This window comes from Spermophilus citellus (genome assembly GCF_964194105.1).
Source record: "Spermophilus citellus genome assembly, chromosome: 1".
Classification (NCBI taxonomy): Eukaryota; Metazoa; Chordata; class Mammalia; order Rodentia; family Sciuridae; genus Spermophilus; species Spermophilus citellus.
The window spans coordinates 239112325-239131819 of NC_138182.1; the positions used below are offsets into that span (position 1 = coordinate 239112325).

The 19495-nt window shown below is 36.5% G+C and overlaps 1 protein-coding gene across 2 annotated transcripts in view; it reads right to left on the reverse strand.

Annotated features, from left to right (window-relative positions):
* NDUFAF2 (NADH:ubiquinone oxidoreductase complex assembly factor 2) overlaps positions 1 to 19495 on the reverse strand; it is a 218530-nt gene that overhangs the window by 94494 nt on the left and 104541 nt on the right. For both annotated transcript variants that reach the window (XM_081291122.1, XM_081291121.1), the window contains exon 3: positions 10753 to 10793. In XM_081291122.1, the coding sequence (XP_081147248.1) occupies positions 10753 to 10793 (41 nt within the window). The remainder of the gene's footprint in view (positions 1 to 10752; positions 10794 to 19495) is intronic.

Genomic DNA, 19495 nt, shown 5'->3' on the forward strand with positions numbered 1-19495 from the left:
TTACTGTTTACTCCTATAAATTTATTTGATGCTTGGGAGGAAAGGTATTAGAAGGGAAGGGAAGAAGTCACTAAAGAGAATGAGAGTAGGCAGATAGAATTCAAGGAAGGGGGGATAAGAAAAATGAAAAGACAAAAGAAGAAAGAAATAGGAACAGTTCCCGGCAGGACCCCACATCACGGAATTTTGCTAGAAGTTCCTCAGTAGGTAGACTGCCGCTGTTCCAAAGGGTCTTTCTGATCCCGTTAATGTGGAGACATTAGAATCGCTGCTTCCTCGGCGGCGGCCATGTTCTGGAACCTAGGATCCCATTCTTGTGGTTGAACACGATCTGCAGTTTCACATGGGCGGGACCCTGGTTCCATTCTCAACACCACATAAAAATAAAGGCATTGTGTTGTGTCCATCTACACCTTCATCATAGCAATCATTTCTTTTGCATAATAAACTGTTTTCCTGTTTATTCCAATAGACAGTAAGATTCTTGAGGGCAGGGCCCTTGTCTTAGTCTTCTACAGCGGCCGGGACGCATGGGTCGGCCTCATCCAGGGCACCTGCGGCCAGGCAGGACGGGCCCGGACGGCTGAGTCATCAAGAGGGTGAGTCCGCTCGCCCGCAGGTGCGTCCCGTCCCCTCCGACTGCCCAGCCAGCGCTGCCTCGCTTGCTCCGGACCAACATTTTTTTCATATATTTGTTAACTGATCACATTTCTTCTTGTGTCAAGCACTGTTTTTATTCATTATTACTACAGTTGAGTGAAAAGAGCAGAACTGAAAAGAGTAAGTGTATCACAATGACAATTATGTACTAATAAATGCATGGGTAAATTAACTTGTTAAAATAAAGAGTTGTGGAACCAGCCATGGGACTTGGGGCAATGTGTTAAGTCTATTTTGGAAACATTAAGCTATTGTTATATTAACATTTTAATAAAACAAAGGAAAAAATCAAGTAAGGTCATAGAACTGGCCATGTCAGACAGTCACAAAAGTGCTCAACAATTCAAATGGCAGGTATACATTGCAAAGCGTTAGGCACTTTTGATTAGAGACAACCACCGTAAAACTGGGCACCAAAGACATTCCTTTGTGGTTGGTAGTAAATCTTTCAACTATGTTGACTTTCTTGAGGTGGTGGAAATACCAGAAGGTAATAAATATGGCTGCTAGGCAAGCTAAGCGTGTACCCCTTTCCAGCTCTGTATCTCAGAATGACTCTATTACATGATGTTCCTGGTACTTGCAATAAGATCCAGTTTCTGAAGGCAATATATGAAAATTTTTTTCCCTGCAACTTTAAAGTATAAGACTATTTTAGATTCATAGATAGAAAAATGATACTTTAAACAGAATATAAATATAATTTAATAGTGTTCGTCAAATCTATGTAGGACAGGTTGGCATGTACAAAAGAAGTCTACGAAGACATTATGTTAGCTGTTAAGCATGTGCTAGGTATCTGATGATAAGCAACTGAACAAATAATAAACCTAATTAAGCACTATGACTTCTAAAAAGAATCCCAGAAATTAAGCCACACTGATTTGTTTTTGTGCACACTTGCTAGGATAATTCCTTAAGTGCTTTGATATATCATTTCAAATTTCAAGTATCTCATTCTTCACTTCATTCTGATTATCTTATGTTTCAATTAGGGACCCAACATGAATCCTTAAAATATATGATTGCTTTTTTAAAAAGACTATTTACTGTGTAAGGATAAATATAGCTAATAATATATACCTTTGTACCCACCATCCAACTTAAGAAATTAAACTCCATGGATAAAGTCCTCTGAGAACCCCTTCTCCCAACATTCTCCTTCCTCAGAGGTAATAACTGCCCTAGTTTATTAACTATCATTTTTCATGCTGTTTAATACTTTTACTATAGTTCTGTGTATCCATAGGCAACAACAGCAGTGGTTTTCTTAATTTTTGTGCTCTTATTTCCTAAGACTTTTGAAAAACTATATAACATATTGTATACTTCAGTTGACACAAATAATGCCAAAGGATGCATTTCTAGTTTATTTTATATTGAATAGATGCTTTACGTATCTATCTATATCTATATCGATTTTGTTGAAGCCTTGGAGCTTCAGTTTAGTTTATTCAATTTATAAAAATATAACCATATAACTTAATTGGAAGAGCTAGTCATCATTGTCAAAACCAATCATCCAAATCTGACTTACTGTCAGAAAAAACCTGACTTAATTTTAAAATTCAAATAAATGTGTTATTATGCAGCCCAGTGACAATTTTCTCACTTGTGAATTTTGATTCTAAAATAATGAATGGATGGCTAGGTAGACAGATAAGTTCTAAGTCATGGAGCTTTGCCATGAGTTTGTGGCCTGGATGAAATAATGTGTTGCCCCTCTAAGAGTTTTAATTGAGGCTTTCTCTGCTTTGTTTTTAAGGGACTCTTCCTCAGGTGAGATTCAGTCTCCAATAGTCTATTTGGTGCCCAGGAGATTTTTAACTCCATGACAAGGCATCATAGTAATATTCAGTATGGACAGGGATAAGCTTTTCTTTTGAGAAGTGGGAGATAGATAATTTTGAAAGTCAGAAATGAGAACTGGAAGACCAGAAGGTTCTAGGGCAGATAATTTTTCATAAAGACTGCATATGGAAAGAGAACATGGAAATTGATTTCTTTAACGCTACTCATACCTGTACAGGAAGTCTTTGTGTAATCAGTTATACAGGTACCCAGCTTGAAAACCACCTATCAGTAGCAGGGTTCTCAACCTAGCATTCATTTGCCCTCTGTTTTTGTAAATAAAATTTTACTGGACCCAGACACTCTTACTCACTCACATACTGACTATAACTGCTTTCACACCAGAATGGCAGAGTTGAATAGTCGTCATAGAGACCATTTGGCTGACAAAATCCAAAATATTTACTATCTAGCGTTTTACTGAAAAAGTTTGTCACCCCTCATCTAATAGTATTGGGTATGTTTAAAAAAATTCTTTCCTTTGAAAAAAATCAAAGTTACATATTTGTATAGCTTGTAGGACCATATCATTCAAAAAGGCTTGTTATTAAAAAATCCTGTCACCATCCCCAAAGCAACTACTTTATATTTTTTTACCTGATGCTTATTTGAGGTGGTGGGGTAGAATCCAGAGCCTCATGCATACATGCTAGGAAAGCACTCTCCCACTGAGTTACACCTCCAGCCTTTAACTGATGTTTATAAGGTAAGCTCTGCTCTTGAACATTCTGTAATAGCTAAATAATATCCTTACACTATTACTTTATTTTTCAGTTTTAAGCATTGCATATTAATTTCTTACTATTGGAAATAAGAATTTACCCAATTCTTCTTGTTTTATAATACTTCCAATGTAGTTATAGACCAATTTCAATAATTATGTTATTATGAGTAAACATGATAAACAAGTGAGCCACACAGCACACTAGGATTATTTTTCTTTTTCCTAGTCAATTTTTTCTTGGAGTTAATAAATTAATTTTGTTTATTTACTATGTACCTACCTATAATTCAGCCCCATTTGATATTTTTGGATTTATTAGGTTATTAATAATACTACTCTATTAATTAATGGAGTATTAACTAAATACTTTGTATTTAATTTCATTTTTTTGGGAAAAAAATTTCTCACAGACACTTCTTTCCCATGTCCTCTGGTCTGGTTCCCTGGTACTCTAGTACCGTTTGCCTAAGCTCAAGTTTTCTTAGATCTCATTCCTTCCTTTTTCTTTTTTAACTTCCAAAGCAAAGGTTGTAGGAAATAATTCTATGAGACTGTACTTGTAGAAATGTGTTCATTCCACAATCAAGCTTAGATGGTGTCATTGGGTATAGAATTCTACTCCAGCACTCACTACTGAGCTAAATGCAGAAGGACTTTTCATTGCATTATCTTCTAGCTTCCAGTGTTGTTGGTCTTCTAATTTTCTTTTCATTCCTGTTTTCCATCTCTGTCTTTCTGCCCTACCTTATAGGAAATTCCTTCAGTATAAGCTTCTAACCCATCCATTAAATATTTCATTTCTATTATACTTTTTTTCTAAAGTCAGGGTCTAATCCAATGTGATGAAGATTTGGACCTACTCTTTCCTCTATTAGGTGCAGGGTCTCTGGTCTAATTCCTAGGTCCTTGATCCACTTTGAGTTTTGTGCATGGTAAGAGATAGGGTTTTAGTTTCATTTGCTGTATATGAATTTCCAGTTCTCCCAGCACCATTTGTTGGAGAGGCTGTCTTTTCTTCAATGTATGTTTTTGGCTCCTTTGTCTAGTATGAGATATCTAAGTGTATTTATGTGGGTTTTTCTCTCTGTCTTCTATTCTCTACCACTGGTGTCTATTTTGGTGCCAATACCATGCTGTTTTTGTTACCATAGCTTTGCAATACAGTTTAAGACCTGGTATTGTGATGCTTCCTGCTTTACTCTTATTGCTAAGAATTGCTTTGGCTATTCTGGGTCTCTTATTTTTCCTAATGAATTTCATGATTGCTTTTTCTATTTCTATAAGGAATGACATTGGGATTTTAATTGGAATTGCATTGAATATGTATAGTACTTTGGGTATATTTTTGTGGGTTTTGATCTTTCATTTTAGATACTTTCCTCAGATTTTGGACAATTCTCTTGCCACAGATGAGGCTTGCCAACTGTTTCACTGTAATATAATTGAGGTTTTAAGTCCTTCTTGGCTGATCAGAGTAACTAATACCCCGACCTGGGGCATAATAGCCTGTTGTAGGGAAAAATCTGAAGGTCTGATTTTCAGTATGTTTGTGTTAATTAATCCCTCTACTTCAGAGCAATACTCTTCTCTCAGATTTGTCACGAAAACAATACTGCAAATTCGGGACTGTTTTCTATTCCCCAAGAAAAAACATAGTTTTCAATTGCTTTTAGATTAGAGACAGTTGCCTTGTTGCATGCTATCACAAAGGGAATTTAATAAAATCTTTATTTTTCTCCAGGAGATTTAGCATTGATATAATGTTTTTATTTAATATATGGTTCATATTCAAACTTCACCAATTATCCCTATATTGTTCTTTATAGCAAAGTTTTTTCCCCATTCTGGGATTACATGTTACATTTAATTGTCATGCCTCTTGGTCTTAAGTTGTTTATGACACTGATGTGACAGGTCTGGAGTTTTATGGAATGTCTACAAACTTAGGTTTTTCTGGCTGTTCCTCATAATTAGATTAGGGTTTTGCATTTTTTTTTTTTTTTTTTGGTGGAGGAGAATACTACATGAATGATGTCTTATTCTCAGTGTCTCAAACAAGTTGGCACCTAAACTGTCAACACTGCCCTACTTGGTAAAACTTTTGTCTTCCTGATTAAGATGATAGCTGCCAGATTTGTCTACTAGAAAGGTCCCTTTTCCCCCTTTGTAATTAATATGTAATGTATAGGGAGATGCTTTGTGATGAATAGCCTGTTACTCCAAAGAATATAAACTACTGGTTTTAGTAACTGCTGATTTTCACTGAATCAATAACTGCTTTGAGAGGGGAAAATGGTGATTTTCCAACTCTATTATTATTTCTACATTTATTGGTTGGCATGTAAGTGCCTCTAAAGTTTTTGACCAAGACATGAATTTTAACAGCAATTCAACATTACTTTTGGAGTTTCCTGGCACTGCCAGTTGCTGAGCATTTTGAGGTTCTGGTGGCTTAATCTGGGTTACTTCTAGGCTTTCTTTTCTGCCAGATTAGGATTCATTATGTTCAGTTTTGTTAAAGTGGTTAACATTTGTCCACCCACTTTCTAGCATCTAAAACATTAGTGCTCTTTTTACCTCTTTGATTTTTCTTTTTGACCTTGTAGGTTCAGATCTTTTTAAAATAAATCTCTTTCTTGTCATTTTCATTCAACTTGAAAAATTAAACTCATGTGTTTAAATCGCCATTCTTTATTTGAAGGCCACTGTTCTTTCTCCACTTTCACACTTTATAAATAAATGGTATACAGTATGAAATCTTCTGTAATTTACTTTTTTCCCCCTCAATATCATGTTTCTGAAATTTAACCACGTTGATACACACAGCTGTAGTTCATTCTTTTTTTTTGGTGGTGCTGGGGATTGACATCCCCACCAGTTCATTCATTTTTTTTTTTTTTTTGTGGGGTGGTATACCAGAGCTTGAACTCAGGGGTATTCCACCACTGAGCCACACCCCAGCCCTATTTTCTATTTTATTTAGAGACAGGGTCTCATTGAGTTGCTTAGATCCTCTCTAAGTTGCCGAGGCTGGCTTTGATCTCCTGCCTCAGCCTCCCCAGCTGCTGGGATTACAGGCATGTGCCAGTGCACCCGGCTCACTTTATTCATTTTAAATGAATAATGTTATATCCCAGGATATGAACATGCTGCAGTTTTCTGATCAGTTTCCACTGCATTCCTAAAAATGATATTGTGAGGTTTTGGGTGGAGGTATAGGGCCCGTTTTTTCCACGAGAACATACATTCCATCTTTGTAATTTAAGTCAGTAGGAAAGCAGAATTTTACACACACATAATATCAGTCTTAAGACATTTTAATCCTGTAACTTACAAACTAAAATAAGCCTAATAATACGGAGCACAGAGAACTCAATAAATGTCAGTTACTTGGTGACAACACTGAAATAACCCTTACAATTCAGAAAGATTCCTCTCTGAATGTTAAATTGCAAGACTGACATATTATAGACTACAGCAGAGATATGAAAAGAGTAAACTAAGAGAATAGCTGCAGGGCTGGCAGCATTTGACCATAATATAACTACTATCGTAGTGGAAAAAAAAAAGTCAGTCAGAATGGGGAAGCAAAGAAAAAAGGAGAACTAGAGACAAATGCTGATAATCCATAAAAACAATGTCCCTGGGAGCAGAAGCCTTAAACAAGCACCTGGTATTTCTTTCTATTCCATTTCACATCTAGCTATTCCTAGTATGGAGACAGATATCTGGAGGTGTAGCCAATGCTATTTCCACCACTATGGGTTAAACTATCTCTGATGTGAGATTGTTTCAACCGGCATGGTGAGCATGATATGATTAAACTTTTTACTTCACTTTCTTCCTTCCTTTCTTTTTTTTGGGGAATGGGGGTGGGGTACTGGGGATTGAATCCAGAGTTGCTTTTCCACTAAGCTACATTCCAGCCTTTTTTAAATTTTGAGACAGGGTCTCACTAAGTTGCTTAGATGCTGCTCTAAGTTTCAGAGGCTGGCCTTGAACTGGCAATCTTCCTGCCTCAGCCTCCTGAGTAGCTGGGATTACAGGTGTTCACCAGTGTGCCAGGTAATTCCCCTTACTCTAATTTAATACTCCCTAAGCAATCTACTATGCTTTTCTCTTTACCAGTTTCAGTTCTTTCTTTAAATCAGCATATTGGAATTCTAGCAACCATCTGAAATTCACATGCATTTTAGTACCTATGATCACATCTTTTTGAGCCAAATCATCTTGGACTTGGTCAAAATTGAGTCCATATTTGAGAATATAGTCAAATAAACAAGCACATGATGTGTGGTCTACCCAATTACCCCAACCTTTCCTTAGAACATTAGCACCAACTCTATTCACTATTAGTTTCTTGAATTTCTTCTTCTCCTTTTATGTAGTATATATATTAAAAACAAAGCAGGCAGAGTTCAAATATTGCAGGTTTCCCTCTACTGTTTGTAAAACTATTACTAGGAATATTTTCTTCTGATGCTCCTTATTATAATGGTTACTAACTTTTAGCCACAGTGTACAGGTAACATGGGTGGAAGTTAATCTGGGGTTAGAAATTTGAAAAAGAATAAAACACTCAAATGATTTTGAAAACTAACCAGTTTTAATAGGTTTACAAGAATAAGAGTTTTTTCCCAATGATTAAATATAAGAATTAAACATAGACAATTGCTAAGATCACAAAGAGACAACCAGACATGATGTCTTACCAAATATTTCCTACATTCTTAACAAAAATAACAAACAGGAATATCTAGCTTCTGGATTAGACTATCTCTGTTGTGATACTTCTGGAAGAAAGATGACTCAGGAACATGTTGAGTTGTTCCAAGAACATAAGATCAATAATCAGACTTTGGCAAACTCTATAGGACAAATGGGCTGAATTTTTCAACATATAATTTGTAAGGATATAAAAGAAATGGAAGCAGAAACTATAAACTCAAAGAAATTTAAAATAAGTAGGGAGTTTTCAAAAAATGGTCAAGTACATATAGTGTACTTCTGTGCAATAAAACTATTTAAAATGTGAGGAAATATTACTATAAAAGTCAAGTTTCAGGGTTGCTTTTATGGGGAGAAAGAACTTGTGATTGGGATGAGGCACATGGTTCTGGAGCTGGCAAAATTATTTTTTTCAACTTGGTGGGACTTGCCTTATAATAATTCATTAGATGGATTCACTTCTTTCTTGTTTTTTTTTTTTTGGTATACATGATTTATTTTACATTAAAAGTTTTTTTTTCCTCTTAATATCTTGGAAGCAGCTGGGGAAAGCAAGGAGCAGGTGAATCTGTGTGGTGTGGGAAAGTCAGCACAACTCACTTCAAGTAGAGAAGGGACTGTCTTTCATATACAGGAAGACTTTAGTTGAGGTTATGTGGTATAGAAAGTTTCTAGGAAAATATTAATAGTGTATGATAATTTGCTAACAAAAAATTAGAAATTCTCCTTCCTCCTGACCCTCTAAAGAACAACGTGATTAATAATAGTACATTAGAAGGGAGGTAACATGAGAAAGCTCATTTTGGATAATCAAGAAGGATAACAATCAATGTCATGAATGGAATGACTTGGTCTCACTGTTCTGACTGGAGTTCATTTGAGGTACTGGAATTACCTAAAATTTACAGGGGTGGTACCTGAGGCTTGATTATTGTAGAAGCTTCTATATAGTTACTTTGCATATCAATATTTCCATGGAAAAAGGTTCTCAAAGTTCTGGGGTAGGGGAAGCACCTTTTACTTTGAGAACAATAGTTCTTGTGATCAAGAGAAAGGGAATCAGAAGAGCTGCTCTATCCATTCTACTGCTGTCAACCTTTAAGGATACTTCTGAATCTTGGATCACATCAACTTCGTCCAAAAAAATCCCTTGGGTTCCAAAGCTTAATGATAGTGAAAAGAAGGATGTGAGAAAAGAAGGTCAAGGCAAAAGCAACATACAAAGTTAGAAATGGGCCAAGAGATGTGTTCATTCAGATACTGGCCAAATGAATACTGACAGGGTCAATATAGGAGGAATGAGTGTTTTAGTCAGCTTTTTCATTGCTGTGGCTAGAAGACCTACCGAGACAATTTTAGAAGAGTTAAAGTTTATTTGGGGGCTCATGGTTTCAGAGGGTTTCAGTCTACAGATAGCCAGTTTCCTTCCTTGGGGCTCAAGATGAGGTTGAACATCATGATGGAAGAGTGTGGTAAAGGGAAGCAGCTCACATGAAGATCAGAAAGTAGACAAAGACTCCACTTGCCTGATACAAAATACAGAACAACAAAGGCATGTCCCCAGTGATCCACCTCCTCCAGCCACACCCTACCCACCATCAGTTTTCACTCAGTTAATCCCACTGGGATTAGTTCACTGATTGGGTTAAGGTTCTCATAACCCATTTCACCTCTGAGCTTTTGGGGAATACCTAATATCTAAACCATAACAATGAGCATGTAAGGGCAGAAATGCCAAATAATGAGTCATCACTCACCAAATCGCCACTCTAACACCCCGGCCTGCTAAAGTCCATTTATGTTGTCATTAGGGTTTCCAGGTGTGAGGGAAGGGTGAGGAGAGTGGAGGAGGGGAGCCTTAGTAGACAAAGGGGAATGTCTCTAGGTAGAAAGTCATACTAATGAACTTGGACACTCATTTTATGAAATACATTTATTTCCTTACAAAATAACTTTAGAACTCTTAAGGTTATTGTTTCAAAATAAAAATAATGAAAAACTCATGTTTTTAAAATGTACACAACATAGAATTTTATGCTTTTTATTATTTTTTTACCACCAAACTATATTTTTAAAGTTTTAAATGAAATACAACTCAACTATTAAGTTGAGTATTATGCGTCACATGCTAGCTGTATGTTTTGAAATTTCTTTGGCTTTATGATAGAGTTCAGTGGGCTGGGGCTCAGTGGTACAGCACTTGCCTTGCACACTGAGGCACTGGTTTGATTCTTATCACTGTATATAAATAAACAAATAAAATAAAGGTCCATCAGCAACTAAAAAATCTTAAAAGAAGTGTTAAAGATTTATGATAAGAGTTCAATATATAAAATTAAGGACAATATAAAGGCATGATTTGGATGAGACATGGAGATTCAGTGTTTCCCAAGTTTTTCAGTTGAAACATGCCTATCAGCGGAGAACTCACTGGGTCCAGGGAAAATAACTTGATGAAAGTCCAAACTTCCTATAAAATGTTTTTTATATTGCTTTAAATTTTTACTATTTCATTTTTAAAATTTATGAGAATTTTGTTATATTCCATAAAATGTACATTCATCTTATCCTACATTTTATTAACAATATTAGCTAAATACATTGTATAAATATTTGTTATTATAAACTATTTTAAATTATTTTCTAGGGAGCAAAATGAACACTCTGGGAAGATGCATTACACATTTTTTTTTTCTGAGGCTTCATATATACTTGAGAATATAAACCTCCAGTTTGGAAATATGGACTTATAAACACGTTATTTGAATATTTTCCTGGGGTATTCTTACCTCCATTGTAGGTGGAACTTTTCTTGTTCGTCTAAGCCAAGCTAGAAAAAAAAATATTTAAATGTTAGTTCTCATACTTTACACATTTTATTCACTCATACATGAGAAGTATTTTTTGAGCACCTACTATATATTGTTATAAAATTAGGGATACAGCAGGGAAAGAGCAAATGGAAGTCCCTCTTCTTCTGAGGCATATATACTACTTGAAGATTGTTCAAAAAATAAACACAAAACATAAAATATCAGGTGGTGATTTGTGTCTCATGAAACAAACACAACTGTGTAGGGAAGATCAAGAAAGGACAGTTTCACATTTTTAAAAATCATTCCTCATTATCACCTGAATTCAATTTAGTGTATTTATGGAATACAGGCTAAATAACAATATACTAAACTTCAAGGCAATATCAAAATTATATTATTCTAGAAATTTGAATTAGTTTTCAAATGATCGAAGAAGGGACTTGGAAAAGTTTCTATTACAAAGATTTATCTTCTGATCTGTTCCAGCAAGCAGCTACTTCTTATGGTTAGGAAGCAACATCAGGCCTTAGCTCTCAACGTTTAGGAGACAAGCTGCAGAGGTAGAGAGCAGTCCATTTGTTAAGTACCTGTTGGATACTGTGCCCTGTGCTAAATGTTTTATAGCAAAGGAAGGGAGCCAGACAGCTGCCTCTGAGGAAGTTATCAGAATCATGTGGAAGACAGTATAGCACAGTGCTGTCCTAGAGTCAGATTTTCTGGATTCAAATATCAACTTAACATTGCTGTTTTACCTGGGGTAAGATAATTAATTTCTAAGCATCAGACTTTCTATCTGTAAAACAGAAATTATTGTAGTATCTATACTCTGGGCTTTTGTGAAAATTATATAATATAAATGGTTAGTTTAGATCCTGGCATGTAAGAATAAGCAAGGAAGTCTAAGTTATTATTAGTATTATCTCTATTATTCAATGCACCTACATGTCTTATAAAATACTCATAAAAGCAAAGATCAATAATATCTGCTTGCAGCCAGGGGCAGTGGTGCACACCTGTAATCCCAATGACTTGGGAAGCTGAGGCAAGAAGGATCACAAATTCAAGGACAGCCTCAGCAACTTGATGAGACCCTGTCTAAAAACAGGGGTGGGGGGATGTGCTGGGAAGGTAGCTCAGTGGTAAATAACCTTGGGTTAAATTCCCCCATACTGCAAAAAATAAAACAAACAAAAATTGTTATCTGCTTGGTCTATGAGAACATATAGGAGTTTGACAAAACATACTGTAGGAAATAAGACCTTTAGAAAGTAGGAAACATTTGTTTTATTATTTTAGTTGACTTAATCTTCATTACAAAATTATTTCACAGAGTAATTAAACAACCTTCCCAGAATTTGAATCTAGATCTGATCCTGTCTAAAAACTATCTGTGCTCTACTAAGCAGTCTCTCAAACTTTAGTGTGCAACTTGCAAAGAGCTTGGAAGAATAATAGGTGTGACATTAACTATATGTCAGAAAATAAGAATTACTGACCACATTTTACAGATTTGGAAACTGAGGCACAGATAGATCAAGCAACTTGCTATGGCTATATATTTAGTAAGTAGCAGACTAGAACTCAAACCCTGACTGAATTGGCTCTAATGTCTGAGCCTTGTCCATTTACCAGTCACTTTTTCTTCAGACCAGCTTTACCAGTCTGCCTTTTATCATTTAAGTAATAGAACCAGAACCTATTCTTGTGAAAAGCCTAGCACTAAATGATTATAGGTACAAAAACAACAACACTCAACTGTGGTTCTGGAATTAATTATTTATCCCTGCTCTGCTCTCTTGCCTGGGTCCCATACATGTATTTCCAATATGGTTCTAATGTTCCGTATTCTCTACTCCTGAACTTCTGTTCCTGTTATTCTTTTCTGCATTTTTTTCTCATTACCTTGGTTCATTTCTAGACAAAACTTGAAGATATTTTATATCCCTTCTTAAGCTATAGGGTTGACAAGGGAAGGATGAATCCATGGGAGATTTATTTTCTACCACCTAAATGCCTTGAAAGAGTAAGCACTTAATAATATAGTTGTTGACTACTTCCATTATAAAAAATATTTGTTGTAATAGGATTTTGACCTGTATTAGGAAATCTGGCTGAGAAACACAAACATTCCTCTGTCCAGTCCAAAATAAATGATTTATGAAACTTTCCAGTTGCTTCTTTGTAGTCAGAATAAGTTGATTATCTCTGTGGTGATTTTTTTTCTAGAAAAGAGACTTTAAAAATAATTTAGTATGAATCATATCTCTAAAAAATAAACAATAAATCTTCCGTTTTCATTTAGATTAGAAAGTTAATTCCGAACAATCAACTGCTGGGCAGGGTTCAGTAAACTTTAGTCTACAAAACAAATTCAGTATACTGCTTGCTTTTACATTTTTAAAAGATTGGTTAAAAAAAAAAAAGAGTTCAAAAGGACATAATTTCCTGACACATGAAAATTATATAGAATTCAAAACTTCAGTGTCTATGAGGTTTTACTGAAACACAGCCATACTCCTTTGTATTAATAGCTGGTATGTACTACAACCACAGAGTTGAGTAGTTGTAACAGACCAATTGACTCACAAATCCTAAACTCTTTACCTTCTGGACCATCAAAGAAAAAGATTGCCAAACCCAGTACTAGAGCTATCCTAAAGTATGACCTCTTTAGCAATGACTATATATCTTGGTCTGAAAATACTTCAATTATCTAAAATAACGATCATTATCAGGCACTACATTTTTGTAAACTAATGACTACCTTGTATTCTAGAATCTTTAAATATATGCCAATGGGTATAAGATCAAGATAGTACACTGGCTTAATGCATACATACTATTGTTATGAAAAACTCCTTCAAAATTAATGTGTCTTAATAATTAGTCTATAAAACATAATTTTAATTTTCTTGTAAGGTTCAACACAGAAAAAAAAATTGAATCCAAATCATGAGGAAATTGATACTAAATACCATCTGCTCCCTAAGGAAAGACACTGGAGCTTCCTTTAGCTTTACTTTAAATTATCATTGAAAGGATCTTTGGTTTATCTAGATATATAAAGGCAACAGCTGAAATAAGTTTGTATATTTACGATTCTCCAATAACCAGGCATTTGAAATGTCTTGAGATGACTATTGATGTCCAGTACTGTTTGTTATGTATTCAGTAAAGGTTACAGCTGGATATATTTAATGTAATCACTCATTTATATAATCATACTCACTTTCCCAACTACTCCAAACAACATATTAAATGTCCTCCTGAAGACTGGCAGAAGTTAGGAGGAAGATGGAACAGAAGAAAACATTAATATTAGATCATTACCTTTTAAAGCTTCAAAACAATCTGATTATATAATGATTTTGCTATTGCTAATTATATCTGTAAGATCGATCCTTTATCAGTCCTCATTATAATACAATCTCTGTGTGAAGTGAATTTAGCAAGATAACTGGACACTTTATGCCTTATGATTCTCACATTCTTTCATCAGTCTTCTTTTGCATTCTCATCACTATGCATGGGATTTTCATTGAACTTTAATATTCCTATTGGAACATAACAAACCATAATGAGTGTAAAAGTGCATGTGCAAATTAAAGCTCCCATTAATCACTGAGAGACTAGAAGAAGGCATGAAAATACTTGATGAAGTGTACATTCTTCAAATCTCCATAGGTTCTATAAATGTCCAATATATTTTTAGAAGCATTGCCAATAGGTTAAATGAGATATCATACCACCAGATTCAGTAGTTGATCATGCAGAAGCAAAATTATGGAAAAGTTACCAATAGTGTGCATCCAAACTTCACTTTAGGAAGAGACTAAAATAAAGCCTCATCTTTTAAAGTATGATCTTGCCATTTCTGACTGCTGACCTTTATAAAGAACAACATGGAGACAGAACATGGCACAGTCGAGGAAAACTGCATTCCAAGCTGCACTGTGGCTCATGGGCAAAGCAGTGGATGTATAGCTTCTCAGCATGGTGGGTAAAAGAGGGATTTCACTACAGTTTAATAATGGACACTCAAAGTGGCTTAGGGACTCAGAAATGTGGGTACAATAAACAAAGAATAAAGAAAACATCAAAGACAATCAAGTGTACCTGGATGGCCAATTTGGACTCATCACAGGAAGAAGGAGGGAAATCACACTCTTGGTAGGAACAAATGTAAGGTCAAAAAATGCTGCCTACAAAAGAAACAACCAATGAAGTGGAGAGAGCGCCTACAGAATGGGAGCAAAGTTTTACCACATGCACATCAGATAGAGCACTAATCTCCAGGATACATGAAGAGCTCAAAAAAATTAACACCAAAAAATAAACAAACAAATAAATAATCCAATCAATAAATGGGCTAAGCAAATGAGCAGATACTTCACAGAAGACGATATAAAATCAATCAACAAATTTATGAAAAAAATGTTCAACATCTCTAGCAATTAGAAAAATGCAAATCAAAATTACTCTAAGAATTTCCCTCACTCCAGTCAGAATGGCAATTATCAGAAAAATCAAGGATAAGGAAGATGGCCGCGAATAGAGTGCATCACCCCCATGTACCGCGTCACTGTGCAGGTGAATAACGAATTAGAACGACCAAAAGCTATCTTGTTAGGAATTTCCAGCAAAATTGGGGTGCACTGAAACTTAGAGGAAGGATTTCCATCACCGAGGACCGGTATAGTTTGAACTGCCGAGAGGCATCACACTGGGGAAGGACTGGCTAGCAGGAGAAGCCACCGGACGAGAGGCCAGGAATAAACCTAAGCTAACAGGTTTTTGAAAGACACGGTGTGTGTGTGTGTGTGTGTGTGTGTGTGTGTGTGAGAAGGGGGGGAGGAGGGATCAGCCTTACACAGACTGTATCCTACAGCCAGAGGGCAAAATCTTGGTCCGGAAGGCACAGCACCACCTACTGGAAGCGAAGAAAATAGAAGCCTAACAGTGCCCTTTTTTTTGTTTCTCTTCTCATTTTTTTAATTCTTTAATTTTTTAATTTTAAATTTTTTTAATTATTTTTTTCTTCAATTGTAATTTTTATTTTACTGCATTTTATTATTATTATTATTTATCATTTCTTTTCTTTTCTATTCTTTTCTCTTTCTTTCTTCTCTCCCTCTCTCTTTCTTGGTTTGCATCCTTACTTTTCCCCATCTTTCCTCTTAAGCATGAACACCCAGATTACATATAACTTACTAAATGCAAATAGATGAATACTACGAATAGGTCTATAGTCTGCCTAAGCCCTTAACTACCCCCAAGTACTCCTGTCTATTCTATTGTTAATTCCGCCTGTATTTGAGCAACCCCCCAAAGAAGCTAACATATACTAACCTCCAAACCATCAAATCGCCCGACCTTAACATAAAATCCTATGTCCAAACCTCAATTCTCTATATGCCATCAAAATCTGAAGGCCTTTAATGAAACTAATGAATTACCTTAAATCACAATTAAATCCAACATTTCTAAACATTGTCTCCTAACACAAAGGAGAGATAGTGGAAGTATAAAAACCAAAACAAATTTAAAGGAGAAAACAGAAACTCAGCAGTCAAACAGAGTTGGAAAGTAACGTGAGCACCATGAAAAAACAAGGGAAAAAAGGAGTACAAACAATGCAGGACAACTTAAATACACAGGAGAACCTAGAGGCATCAGAAAAATGGTCAGAGAAAGAACTCAAGGCATACCTGACTCAGATGGAATGGAATCTTAGAGAAACCATTAGACAGCAAGGAGGAAATTAAAAAAATTTTAGAGAAAAATGAAAACACAGGGAAGATGGCGGCGAATAGAGTACATCACCCCCGTGTACTGCGTCACTGCACAGGTGAATAACGAGTTAGAAAGGCCAAAAGCTATCTTGCTAGGAATCTCCAGCAAAATTGGGGTGCACCGAAACCTAGGATTACCATCACCTGAGGATCAATTACTGGGGCTCAACTGCAAGTGAACGGTGTGCCCGGGAGATTCAGGCTGATTGATTGGCGGCCCACCCTGCAGCCAGAGACTACCCGGGCTGAGAAATGGTGTGTCAGCAACACAGGGAAATGGTGCTGCGGATTCTGTGGGGTCCTGCCTACTGTGCCCGCACTGTGCTCCAGGCTGAGTCCTGGATTTGAGACGGGGGAGAGAAATAATCCAGATCTGTCCTCCACAATGGACAACCCACCGAGGAAGCCAGTGGCCACCATCTTGGAGAGCTGACATCACCATCGCCAGTTTCCAACAGATCACAGCAAGTTCAGCAACAGAAGAGGTGCGTGACATTTAGCCCTTCTCACATACAACAGGGAAATCACATAAAATCTCTCCCTGGCTTTCCGGGGCCGTGATTATCAGAGTGAGCGTGAATAGAGGCGTGGGGAAAGGTAAAGGCACCTGACCTCCAACTCCCCCCTTCCACCAGCGGCGAAAACGAAACCTGTCTCGCCAGCCCTCAGAGGAGTGGCTATAGGAGGGAATCCAAACAATAAGGTGCTGGTTCCCAATAGCCTCGCTCGACATCCAGGAAACTGCAGGCCCAGAGTGTAGCTTGAACTGCAGAGAGGTATCACACTGGGGAAGGCAATGTCTGGCAGGAGAAGCGAGGAGACTAGAGACCAGGAATAAACATAAGGTAATAGGTTTGGAGAAACACCAGGTGGGGGAGGAGGGAGCGGCCTCACACGGATTGTTTCCTACAGCTGGAGGGCAAAATCTTGGCCTGGAAGGAACAGCACCACCTACTGGAAGCGAAGAAAACAGAAGCCTAACAGTGCCTTTTTTAAAAAAAAATTTTAATTTTAATTTCTTAAAATTATTTTTTAATTGTAATTTTTATTTTACTGTATTTTATTTTTTTCTAATCATTTCTTTTTATTTTCTATTCTTCTCTCTTTCTTTCTTCGCTCCCTCTCTCTTTCTTGGTTTGCTTTCTTACCTTTTCCCCATCTTTTCTCTTAAGCATGACAACCCCGATTACGTATAACTTACTAAATGCAAATAGATGAATACTACGAGCCGGTCTATAGTCCACCTAAGCCCTTAACTGCCGCAGTCTGGCTGGGCACAAAATCACGAGTCACTCAAGCAGGAACAAACTTTATTTTTGAAACTCCCCACCAATGCCCCATACGCTCCCGGGAAAGATGCTGACCGACACACGCGGCATTCTCCTGGACAAACACGCCAACAGGAAGTCCCTCCTCCGGAATTCCCTCATACCGCACTTCCCCAACCAATGGGAACAATCCAGGAGTCCCTTAGCAGGCCGAGGTGGACAGCAGGGGTCTAATATCCATATGACTGCAGATCTTAACATAATCATATCATCTCAATGGCTTGCTGGCGTCACCGTTCAACCAAAAATGCCATGCATCATACTACTTGGCTATGGCTCTTAGCATTAACTAACCCCAAGTACTCCTGTCTATTCTCTTGTTAATATCCACCTGCAATTGATCAACCCCCAAAGAAGCTAACATATACAAACCTCCATACCATCACCCGACCTTAACATAAAATCCTAAATTCAAACCTCAGTTGTCTATATGCCTTCAAAATCTGTAGGCATTTAATTTAACTAATTAATTTACCTTAAATCACAATTAAACCCAACATCTCTAAACATTGTCTCCCAACACAAAGGAGAGATAATGGAACTATAAAAACCAAAAGAAATTTATAGGAGAAAACAGAAACACAGCAGTCAAATAGAGTTGGAAAGTAACGTGAGCACCATGAAAAAACAAGCGAAAAAAGGATTACAAACTATGCAGGACAACTTAAATTTACAGGAGAACCTAGAGGCATCAGAAAAATGGTCAGAGAAAGAACTCAAGGCATATCTGACTCAGATGGAATGGAATCTTATAAAACCATTAGACAGCAAGTCCAAACAATGAAAGAATACTTTGAATACGAATTACATAAGCAAATTCAAATGGCAAAGAATGAACTCTACCAGGAGATAGAGATTTTTTAAAAAAAATCAAACAGTAATCCTAGAAATGCAGGAAACCATAAACCAAATTAAAAACTCAAACGAGAATATTACAAATAGACTAGATCAAATAGAAGTCAGAACATCAGATAATGAAGACAAAGTTTATCAACTTGAAAATGCTACGAAATCATGAGCAATCCATCCTAGAGATATGGGATGTCATAAAAAAAAACCAAACTTGAGAGTCATTGGGATAGAAGAAGGTATAGAGGTTCAAACCAAAGGAATGAACAATCTATTGAATGAAATAATCTTAGAAAACTTCCCAGATATGAAAGATGGAATGGATTGCCAAATCCTGGAAGCCTACAGGACCCCAAACATACAAAACCATAATAGACCAATTCCAATTATGAAGATATCCAACATACACAACAAGGAGAGAATATTAAAAGCTATGAGAGAAAGGAGGCAGATTACATTCAGGGGTAAACCAATAAGGTTAACAGCTGATTTTTTATCACAGACCTTGAAAGCGAGAAGATCCTGGAACAAAGTATTTCAAACGCTGAAAAATAATGGATTCCAACCAGGAATACTGTATCCAGCAAAACTAAGCTTCAGATTTGACAATGAAATTAAAATATTTCACGATAAACAAAAGTTAAAAGAATTTGCAGCCAGAAAACCAGCACTGCAAGGCATTTTGAGCAAAACACTACAAGAAGAGGAATTGAAAAACAGCACCCAAATCTAACAGTGGGAGGTAAC